The sequence below is a fragment of the Thermobia domestica genome, chromosome 6 (assembly GCF_964235325.1).
Source record: "Thermobia domestica chromosome 6, izTheDome1.hap1.1, whole genome shotgun sequence".
Taxonomy (NCBI): Eukaryota; Metazoa; Arthropoda; class Insecta; order Zygentoma; family Lepismatidae; genus Thermobia; species Thermobia domestica.
The window spans coordinates 150,329,759-150,342,247 of record NC_137459.1 but is presented as its reverse complement, the minus strand read 5'-3'; the positions used below and the strand labels follow the sequence as shown (position 1 = coordinate 150,342,247).

The following is a 12,489-nucleotide window of genomic DNA, read 5'->3' as shown; positions in this document are numbered from 1 at the left end:
TTTTTTTTTCTTTTTAGCTATGGAATTTCTGGCATATTAATGGTACATATTGTGTGACTTAAAAGCAGGGTAGTGGCGATGTCGTCTCGTGTAAATCTAAAGTGTGTGTTTTCAGAACAACAGCTAGTAACGGCAGCAGAGCAATGTTCCTGGTATCACCGTACGAGTTGTTCATATAATGAACGAGAAATGTGCAAATTTTATTCAACTAAAATTGCACTCTTACTTCTGACGGCATTATATTTATATCATGAAATATAATTGAGAGTTGAATATATTTACTACACAGTCTCGAAGCTATGAAAAGAGTATTCGGGTGTATCATAAATATTAGGTACTATACACAGAGTAAGTACATAGCAGAAGAAATTGGGAACTCTAGAGCAAATATTATATGTATTTACTAGCTCAAAATGGCTGTTCTTCGCACGGAAAGAATAGGTTTATGGAGAATATGTGAACTCCCTTCTCCGCCTCACGATATGAAAGTATAATCATAAAAACCCGTAAGATACTCTGTTTTTGGCATGAATTTTTAACTCCTCTATCCTCATAGGACACTCCTGTTAATCAATGTGACATGATAAAATTCTTTGAGGTAGGTACCAACTATGTTCCAAAATTTATTCCAAACGGGTGAGCCGTTTTCCATGGTATACTCACATACAACACACAGTGTCACTTTCTATGCAGAGAAAAAAATGCCTTTCTCCTTTAACGGGAAATTAAAAAGAAAAAAAATGGACACGTGTGTACTTACTTTTAATTAGTTTATATGACAAATTTCATCTCCCTAACTTCAAAGTTTCATGTGGTATTTTATTCCGGGTAAAATTTTTGAACTCCTTTTACCTTCCTGAGCGTACGTATTTCAATAAATTTCTCTCTTATTACTCTCATAGCAGATAGAGTGTTCTGTCCGTATCTCATATTAGTACACATGTAGATATATTAGTAGGAGCTGAACGTCTATGAATGAAGTCACTTTTACTCTTGTATATTTATACTATTATTGTATAAAAGAGTGGAGGTAGGTAACTGATTATCGCCCAGAACATACTACTTTAGGTATTAATGCGAAATTTGAAGAGAATATTTCTTTTGTCACAAAAGTATGGAAGAAGTTTTGAAGATACCCATCCTAAGGGTGTAGAGGGGAGTTCAAAATTTCTCCCAAGGATAGTATATCTTAAATCCCAGGCGTTCGAGAGAAAAAACACAGCATATGAATTTTTCATTAAAAATAATGAAACACGTGTTTCGCGTTGACGAAAATTCCACTCTAAAGGGAGGGAAAGGGGAACATTTATAAAATAGTCAGATTTCCTTTTCTTGAATCAGAAAGTGCCGAACGTGAGGATTCGCTTAAGTTGGAAATTTGAATTTCAATATATTAAGCAAACAGGAATTTTTTCTCAAAATTTCGCTTCTAAGGGGCAAAAGAAGGCAATTTGAATCATGTTGAAATTTCTCTTTATTTATTCACAAAGTGACGAATGTGAGGATTCACTGAAGTTGAAGATGTGAAATTTGGTATATGAACTCTTAAATACAAGTAAGAAAATAAGTCTTTCAACATTTTCGATAATTTCGTTCGTAATGAAGGAAGGGGCAATTTATATAATATCGAAATTTACTTTTATTCATTCACAAGATGCCGAATGTAGAAATTCGTTTAAGTTGCAGATGAACAGCGTTTTCGAAAATTCCTCGCTCAAGAGGGAAAACTAGTCTCACTTCTATAACATCAAAATTTCCTTTTCTTTATTAAGAAAGCGCCCAATGTGAGGTTTCGCTTAGGTTGGAAGTGTGAAAATTGGTACATAAACTCTTAAATAATAAAAGGTCGGGGCCACCGTACTAAACTTTCTTGCTCCAATTTCTTAAAGTAAATCACGTTATGCTGCAGTTGTAACTGAACATTTATTACTGAAATACGAACAAAATTATAGGAGTTTCCGAAGGAAACTACGATCGTAGAAAACTCATCCCCAAATATAAACTACCCCTTCTTTATATTTTCGTAAGAAATAATTTACGCGATGTTATAAGTTATGTACGAATTATGAAGAAAATGCCTGAGTCGGTTTCTAAGAAGAAAGAAAAAAAATGCTGTGAGAAGAAACTCACTCCCAAGAGCAAAGTACCCCTTGTTGTTTCATGAAAAATAGCATATCGTGTATTGTGAATTTAAGAAATTTGAACATAATTGACTGAGACGCTTTTGACAAATTCGCCTGAAAATATTACTCTGAAGAATAAACTATCCTCTGTGGACTTTTTCAGTAGAAATTAGTAATGCCACACTAATAGGTTATTAATGAAATATTTATTTATGAAGTATGAATAGAATTGCTTGAGTTGCTTTTGAAAAAAATCGTTCGAAGAAACTCACTCGTAAGAGTAAACTATCCTTATAGTTTTTCAGAAGAAATGAGTTATGCTCCATTATGAGGTTATAAATGAAATATATATTTATAAATTATGAACGAAATCACTTAAATCGCTTTTGAGAATATCGCTCGACAAAAAAACATTTCGAAGAATAAAGTACCCCTTGCGTATCTTTACAGTATAAATGATTTATACATTATTCTTAGATTAGTAATGAAATATTTAATCATGAAATATTAACGAAATTGCCTCAGTGGCTTTTGAGAAAATCGCCGGAAAAAACTCACTCCTAAGAGTAAGTTGTTCGCTGTGAATATTTTCAGGACAAATGAGCTGTGCCATATTTTCAGGCTACTAAAGAATTATTTATTTTATGAAGCATGAACAAAATTGCTTGACTCGGTTCTGACAAAATCGTTCTAAAAGAATTCAGCCCTGATAGTAAACTAACCCTTCTGAATTTTCCCCACAGAAATGACATATGCCACAGTGTAGGGTTGATAACGAAATATTGATATATGAGATTTAAACATAATCGTTAGGGCCATTTTCGAGGTAGCAATTTTCAATTTTCACCCTTTAGTAAACCATTTTTAATTTTAAGGGTACACAGAAAATTTGAAAAAAAAAAAAAAAAAAAAAGAAACTCCGAGGCGAGTGAAAATATTTACATTGGGGTATCCCCGTGTAGTGTAGTCGCTAACCTTCTTGTCTTTGGTGCGAGCGGTCCTGGGTTCGATTCCAGTGGAGACCAAAAAAAGTATAAAAGCTTTTTCAGGTCAGCTATCCTGAATGAGATTTTTCTTATTCACACCAAGCAAATGCCGGGATGGTACATAACATAATGGTCCCAGGCTACTTTCTCTTTCTCCGTTTTCTTTTTTCTTTCCCAATTCCCCGGGCATTGTGATCACTGAGGAATATCATCGCTCATGCGAGACAGACTAACGTGACCATAGATGCCGAAACCCAAAAATCTAATTCCTAATCCTAACATTTACATCGGGACGGACAGACATCGAAAAGTTTTTCGGTATGTAGGGGCCATGAAATGTGCCAATCTGTTAAAATCTCAAATTCAGTTTTTGTCATGATTACCGTACTTTCATCTCTGGTATCATCGCTCGAAAGTAAACGTGATTAAATATGTATTTCAGTGTTTGCGAAAATTCCGTTTCTAAAGAGGGTAAAGGGGACAGTTTCTGTAATATTAAGATTTCCGTTATTTACTCAGAAAATGTATAAAGTAAGAATTCAGTTAAGTTGGAGCTGTGAAATCCGTTATATAAACAATTAAAAATAAGGGAAACACGTATTGGTTTCAATCACTACTTTGATTAAAGGGCGTATCCTAAAAGAGTATAGACTTAAAAATTAATGCGGAAAATGGAGTATGTCAGCCCCCGAAGTTAGGAAGATGAAAATCTGAGTATAAACTAATTTCAAATAAGCGTACAGGTGACCTATCATTTCCTAAAATTTCTTCTCGAGGTTTAGGGAGGTGCATGTTTTTTTCGCCACATTGGAATGGACACTGTCTGTTATTTTTGATCATATCCCGGAAAAGGCTTAGCTGTTTGAAATGGATCTTTAAACATAGCTCCTGTCTCAAGGTTGTTATAATATCACATTGATGAAGCGGCGTATCTTATGATGGTGGGGAGGTCATAATTTATGCCAAAAAAGAAGTACCTTACAGTTTTTTTTTTTTTTTTAAATAATTACATTTTAATTGAAATTCGTATCATAGGGGAAAAATAGTTCAAATATTTTTCACAAATCTATTCTTCTCGTGCGAAGAACGGACATTTCAGCTAGTAGTAGCATATATTGCTCATCTTTCTCCTTTCAGAAACATAATTTTCGAAAACCCTGAAATACGTCTTCCGCTATTTTTAATTAAGAGTTTATGTAACGAATTTCATATCTCCAACTTCAGGAAATCCTTACATTAAGCATTTTCTCAATAAAGAGTAGGATATCTTAATATTATAGGAATTGTTCCCCTTACCCTCCCTTTTTAATTGGAATTTTTGAAATGGTTGAAACACGTATTCCATTATTTTTACTTTATGAACTATGTAACGATTTTCACATCTCCAACTTAAGCAAATCGCCACATTCAGCACTTTGTGAATAAATAAAGAGAAATTTCAATATTGTATAAATTTTCCCTTCAGGAGCGTAATTTTCAAAAACGTTAACACACGTGTTCTCTTAATTTTATTTAAGGGTTTATTATGCCGAATTTCACATCTTCAACTTAAGCGAAACCTCTCATTGGGCACTTTCTTAACAAAGAAAGATAAATTATAAAAGAAATTCCTTCCTCCCCTTCCCCTGTAGGCTCAGAATTTTGAAAAAGGCTGAAACATGTTTTCCCTTATTTTTAATGAAGAGTTCATCTGTGATACACACTATTCTAGGAAAGAGTGAAAGAAAGGAAAAAGAATATCCCCTTAAGATAAAATTTCCAAAAAATCCTTCTTTACCTCTTACTTTCGTCACAAAAGGAGAATTTCATGTATGTATCTATAGTAGTATGGGCTGGAATGTGAGGATTCAGCCACTTTTACTTTATGAAGGATGTCTGAAAAACACCGGATTTGAAGCTGCTATAAATCGAATGTATTTATTTATTTGAAAGAAGCAAACAAAACCACACCATTCTCTTCACGAGATGTTAAAGTTAAAACGTGAAACACAATATCGGATATATATACCCCCCCCCCCTACTAGCCATACAGGAGATTGCTCGGTTCATGAAATTAACCATCACCCGCTCACATATTTCCTCATCAACTTCGTCGAGGACACGTCCAATTTCTTGTTTGAGTTCCAACAGATTACGAGGTTTGTTCTGGCAAACTCATGACTTAGCGTACCCCCGTAGGAAAAAGTCACAAGGTGTCAGGTCACAAGATCGACGCGGGTAGATTTGATCTCCTCGTAACGAGATTAGTCTGACCGGTAACTTCTCACACAGCAGAGCAATTGTATCTCCTGAAGTGTGGTAAGTTGCGTCGTCGTGTTGGAACCATAAATTGTCAATGTTCATTTGATACAGACGGGGCCGAAGGAAAGCAGTGAGCATCGCACTATAACGAACTCAATTCACCATGACATCCCTTCTTTATTTATCTTGTAAAAAGTAAGGACCGATTAAGCCCCCACTCCAAATCCCACATCAAACCGTAAACTCTCTGAGGATGCATGTCTTTTTCGTGAAATAATCTTGGGTTCTCTGATTCCCATATTCGGTAATTATGCTTGTTCACAAAGCCGCTTAAAGAGAAGTGAGCTTCATCTGTGAAAATGATGCGCTTTGTGAAACAATGGCTCTCTCGTTCCTTCTCCAGGATCCATTGCACAAATTGCCGTCGTTTTCCATGATCTGCTGGTTCAATTTTCTGCGTTAACTGAACTCTGTACGGGTGTAAGTGCAAATCTTTTATTAAAATTCTGTGCATTGTTGCTGGACACATGCGCATTTCTTGATCACGACGGCGACATGATTTTCCCTGACTCACAATAACAGAATCACGCACAGCAATAACATTTGTCTCACTCCGGTCACTTCGGGGACGTCTAGCGTTTTTGATGTTAATTGTTGAACCGGCTTGTTTAAATTTCTTGATCAATCTACGAACAGTGGATTCATTTGGTGCATTGTTGGGTCCAAGAATCGCACGGAGTTTCCGAACAGTTTCCATGAAACTTTCACCATTCTTATAGTGAGTTTTAACAATCAACACTTACTTTTCCGTGCTGTATCTTTCCATGACGATACTCCACAAACACTGGCCTGGAAAACAAAAGCCAGCCTCAATAATCACTGATAACAAAACATTCAGAAACATTGTTGCCAACAACTAAAAATAAAAATAACTGACTTTTCAAATCCGGCGTTTTTTTGAGACACACTTTATAATAGTATGGATAGGTTTTATATTCGTACTAGCAATTATGTTCATACCTGTTAAGGGCTGTTAAGTTACTTGCCCACGATGATAAATTAACTCTTGACTCTGCTACATATCCTCACCAGCCGTAAATAGCTTTTTTCTTCTTATAGTTCTAAACATAAGACTTCATATTTGGCCTGATTATATACTTACTTTCAAATTAATTCCAATTCTGAAACTGTTTCTCTTGTAAATTATGCCCTTACTAATAGAAGTGTTTATTTTTTGCCCAGTAAGAGGGAAGATTAGTATGGAGCGTATATAACACACACAATTCTGGCTTAGGAAACACCTTAACGAGAATTCGAATTCAGTAGAGTTCCTAATCCTCCGAAAGTATTTTTAAATGGCTTTCTCACATCTGATATTTGTAGAGTCACCCCATTTTGTTGAAATCATTAGGCAATGAACAAATGAAAAAAAAAAAAAAAAGTTTGATTTGTCTTACATGTTATTCCAGCTCTTGCCTGAGGGTTTCATTGAAATGGGGCTGGTAGTTTTTGAATTAAATAAAACACACACACACACTTGCATTTGGAGTTCTATATATTAGTATATATAAAGAATAAATTACAAAATAGTTAGGAACATAAAGTATGTAATACCAATGATCATTCTTAATACTAACGATATTCAATTTTTGAATAGAATTATTTGTTTCGCTAGTTTTGTCTTGTTAAAAATTAGAGTACATAAACTTATCTAAATGAAAAATTTGATCTTATTCTTGGTCATAAGCATGTTTTCTTTTTAAATAGATTGACGATGATCTCACGGCTTCATATGAACATAAGATATCACCCATAGTAATTTCTGCCTTCCTTAAGCATCATAGAGGTAGGTTTATTCATATAGAGCAAGATACAAATGTGGTTTCTTAAGAAAGTAAAACACTGTAATCATTGACCTTACAACAATGTACATATAGAAGGAATGAAAAGTATTCAAAATAGCTTTAAAAAAATGTTTTTGTATTGAACTACATATATCTACAGTGTAGTAGGTAGATTGTAGTGTTCCAAACTCTTTGTGGAAGCACAGTAATTTGCGCGAGATTTTAATCTTTAAGAAAGATTTTCAGTTGCTTTCAGCGTATGATCACCACAAATATGAAAACTATTTGTTTTGTATTTTTGAACTTATTCGGGTCTTGAATGATTGTGTACAAATTTATAAAATATTTAATTATCGAGACTTAATATTGCGTTTGTTTTAAAGTAAAATAAATTTATTGAATGCATGAGTTTATATATAACTAGTACCGCAAAATTTTTGTCATAAAGGCTACCAAATAAACTTGTTAGACTCGGTAAAATACGATTGTAGTCAAATGCAGTATTCTTTAAAATTTTGAATTGCTAACTTTTCAATGTTTTTTTTTTTTTTTATAGTTATTTTGTATTTGAAAATACTTTTTTTTTTAAATAGTAATTTAGTTAAAAACTAAGGTCAGAGCCTAGTTGAAGACTGTTAAATATCAACAAAATCTATCAATGTTTTGTTATATGGTTTCAATTATCATGATAATATTTCTCGTGATTGAAATGTCTTAAATTCGAACTTACAGGTTTGTAATTGTGGTAGAACTGTTTTTTTTCTCTCTCTTTCTTGTTTTTTCTTTGTTTAAATTCTTATATTCTTAATTCAGAGGGCGAACTATTTTTATGATATGTGCCTTATATACTCTTTAAATAGAAATATTACAGTTGAACTCAAAACTGAAGGAAATTTTAAGTATTACACACAGTGGATTACTCAATATTTAATTTGGAAGGGTGTGATTTACAAATAAAGAATATAATTTATTTATTTCAAAATTAAGTTTCAAGTTATTGACGCTGTATTTTGTTAAAAAAATGTGGAAGTTTTATTATTATTATATGATATGTCAGGGTGTCTATCGGTCACGAAAGTCGCGAAAAAGTCACGAAACCAGAAAACGTTCATGAAAGTCAAGAAATTTAGCTTTTGGGTCACGATTTTTTTTATTTGTACAAACAAAAGTACAGACTAAAAAATTTTGTTCTATAAAACGTCAAAATTTACCACCAAAGATATCTATGGTCGGCTTTAGGCGCTACCAAATCGCAAGCAAAGCACGCTTCTATCGCATACATGAAAATTCGCCTAAATCGCACCCAAATTCGCTGTTGAGAATGTTACGAAATTGTATAGTTTGGAAAAGAAAAGGTCACAAAATTTCATTTTGGAATTTTAGTAGACACCCTGTATGTAAAAGTCACAAATACTTTCAAGGAAGTATTTAGCGGTGTTTAGGTATTTTGCGTCCGTTTTTGATTAGTTCGGTCCTTTTCAAATTAAATCATCATTACGTCTGACGGGTGGGAATGTGAAAAGATTCTTAGACATGGTATCCAGCAAAAATCACACGGCTGTATACATTTAAGCTTGAACAGAACATAACAATGCGGAAAGAGCATGTTTTGCAAGAAACATTTTTCAATGCCCAAGTTACCGCTGATCAGTTAACATGACAGTAATAGAATGAAGTACAACCTTGAATAAGGCATGATTTATAGTTATTTGATATTTGCATTCCTTCAAATACAAAAAGTAGGTTTCCTCAAAGTTACTTAATCTATATTATAAAATTGAAAGTGACTATGTTTGTGACTATTAATGTCTTGAACCGCCCGACCGATCTCGATCAAATTTCCAACGTAGATGCGGTTCTGGCCTGGGAGTGCTTTTAGCTATTTACTTTGACAGTAGAACTTAGGGGAGGAGGGATACATAGAAAAAATAAATAAAACTTAATAACTCTTGAACCACCAGACCGATCTTGATCAAATTTTCAATGTGGTTGAGGTTTGGGACTGGGATGATTTTTATCTTTTCATTTTGACGGGGCAACGTCGGGGAGGGGGTGGAAGGGGAATATATAAAAATCAATAAATATAAAAATAAAAGTGACTATGTTTGTGAATTAAAAACTCCTGAACCAGCCGATTGATCTCAATCAAATTTTCAACATATAATAAGTTCAAACCTGGGAAGTTTATTTCATTTTGAGAGTAGATTTTAGGGGAGGGGCCGGGAAGAAGGGGAAATATATGAAAATGAATAAAACAACTCTTGAACCACCCCTGACCTCGATCTAATTTTCAACATAGATAAGGTTTGGGCCTGGGATGCTTTCTTCATTTCACTATTACAGTACACCGCAGGGGAGGGGGAAGATATATGTCAAAAAAGTAAAAATAAAAGTGACTGTCTTTGTGACTTCATCACGCTTAAACCACTCAACCGATCTTAACCAAATTTTCAACATAGATGAAGTTCAGACTTGAGGTGGTTTTTATCATATCACCTTAACTGTACAACTTAGGGGAGGGGAGAAATCTATAAAAATAAATTAAACTTAATAACTCTTGAACCAACAGACCGATCTTGATCAAACTTTCAACATAGATAGGGTTCGGGCCTGGGATGTTTTCGTTGTTTCACTTCTACGGTGCAACCTACGGGAGTGGGAGGGAGGAGATATATAAAAATCAATTTATGTAAGACTGAAAGTGACTATTTTTGTAACTTAATAACTCTTGAACTATCCGACCGATATCAATCAAATTTTCAAGATACATGCGGTTCGGATCTGAAAACATATTTGCAATTACACTTTAACGGTAGATCCTACGGGGAGAGGGGGCCGTATAAATAAAAACTAATAAAACCTAATAACTTTTGAACCACCCAGTCAATCTCTATCAAATTTTCAACATATATGAGGGTCGGGCCTTGGGAGTTTTTTATCGTTTCACTTTGACGAGCCAACGTAGTGGAGGGGGAGATACATGTAAAAAATAAAATAGAAATGACTGCCTTTGTGACTTCATCACTCTTGAACCATCCGACCGATCTCAATCAAATTTTCAACATACATGAGTTTAGGGGCAAAGATTGCTTTAAGCTATTCAGTTTGACGATCCAACGTAGGGGAGGGGGAAGAGAAATTTTAAAATGTTCAAAAATGACCAATATTAGTGTTTAATCCATAGTTTTCGAGGGTCGATGAGAGAGACAGTGACACTTCTGATGCTGTTTTGAATCCAAATTTAGCCCTGATAGGTGGGGAGGGTAAACTTAGGAGGAGGGCGATAAACTCTTAAAAATGATCAAAAATGACTAATATTAGTGTCGAATCCATAGTTTTAAGGATCATTCAGATTAACAGTGACATTTCCGATCCGGTTTAAATCTAAAATCAGCCCCGCTACTTAGGGGAGGGGAAGAAAGAGATATATAAAAATGATCGAAAATGGCCACTATCAGTGTCGAATTTATAATTTTCTGGATCCCGTAGATGAACAGTGATACTTTCCATCCCGTTTAAATCCAAATTCAAACTCACAACTTGGGGGAGGGGGAGGAAGAGATATTTAAAAATCATCGTAAATAACCGATATTAGTGCTGAATCCACTTTTTTTGAGGTCGCTGAGATGAACAGTGACACTTCCGATGCCATGGCCCGCAACATGGGGGTAGGGGAAATATATATATATATATATATATATATATATATATATATATATATATAAGTGGTCAAAAATGACAGATACTACTGTTGAATCAATAGTTCTTGCGTCGCCGAAATGAACAGTGATACTTCTGATGCTATTCAAGTCCATTTTCAGCCCTGACGCTTGGGGGTTGAGGAGGGATGACATACATTAAAGTGATCCAAAATTAGCAATATCAGTGTGCATTTAAATCATTTGTTTCAACCCAGCGAAGCGGGTTATATATGCTAGTAAGGTATAATAAACTATTTGGTTCATTTTATTTTATTCATTATTTTTTTTTAAGGGATAAGTAATTGTTTTCTTTATTACTATTATTTGAAGTTATTTATCCCGCAAAAATGATCAAAGAGTCCTATTGAATTTTAAATCTACTATTTTCTCCTTTTTAGATCCATATAGGATTGGTGAAATAACTTCTACTTTGAAAGTACTGTGTGAAAATCCCAGATGTATGATGCCTTTGCAAGAACGTTTAGTGCCAACAATAGTTAACCTTATTAGCTGTCCGGAAAACATAAAAACAGGTGAAGTACGAATTATATCACATTATCGTATTATATTAACGAATGGAGAAAACAACTGATTTTTAAGACACCAACTCCTCCATAGGAGCTAATTCAATAATACAGGAAGGGTAAAAAATTGCATGACTGGACCGGGACTCGAACCCGGAATCTTCGGCGTATCATGCTGATGCGTTAATTATTACGCAACTCAGTCCGCTCCCAGAGCAGCCATACACGCTTTCACTCATCAAGTCGGTATTGTTTCACTTAAACCACATGGGTTTGTACTACAACTCCTACTCATTAATACAATCGTCAAGTGCATTCTGAATATGGACATTGGATTGTCCAAGCACAACAGAAAGTTGTACATTTCTGGCTCCAAACTTTGCGTGTTCGAATCATGGATGCCCAATATTGGTTTTGTGGTAAATCAAGTGGAGAGGGTTCTCCCGTTTCTCCCCTATTCACATTCCTTTCGTTAATACATCTTTAACTTACGACCAACGATGGTTGCTGACAAAACTAAGTTTTAATTTTTTTTTTTCCTAAGTTTATACCACATTTAGGGAGTAGAAAAAAACGGGCATTCATTTATTTTTTAACCGTGCTGGTTTTGTCGTAGCGGCCATTTTGTATAGGCGCCTGAGCATATTTTGAACTTTTTAGTGCATTCCGTTAAACTTTTTAGGTTTTAAGATAATGAGTTCAAACCAAAACCGTAGGAAAGATGATGGAATGGATCATATTCTGTGTTTTGTGCACATTGAGACGTGCTTCAGAACGTCGAGAAAAGAAGCTTTGAACATTGAGGTTGGAAACTTAGGAATTGCAATTTTGGAATGTACATTTTGAAACAAAATAAATGAGACTCTTCTTCAATTCTTTGTCTACATAGAGACTAGATAATGGACAACGTCCTAAACAAGTTTCAGATCTGAGAACTATATACTTGATTTTTTGGAAATTTTTAAACATTGCGCATTTTCGAAAATCGTGTATTTTCACCACCAAATATCTTAGGAAGGACAGAAGTGAAAAATCCCAAATTCGCACAAAATAGACGACAGTTATGCAGT

General features: G+C 34.5%; 1 protein-coding gene across 2 annotated transcripts in view; it reads left to right on the top strand.

Annotated features, from left to right (window-relative positions):
* Positions 1-12,489, top strand: part of Ipo9 (Importin 9) — a 132,573-nt gene that overhangs the window by 63,018 nt on the left and 57,066 nt on the right. For both annotated transcript variants that reach the window (XM_081762244.1, XM_081762243.1), the window contains exons 12-13: positions 7,118-7,196; positions 11,294-11,428. In XM_081762244.1, coding sequence (XP_081618370.1) covers positions 7,118-7,196; positions 11,294-11,428 — 214 coding nt within the window. The remainder of the gene's footprint in view (positions 1-7,117; positions 7,197-11,293; positions 11,429-12,489) is intronic.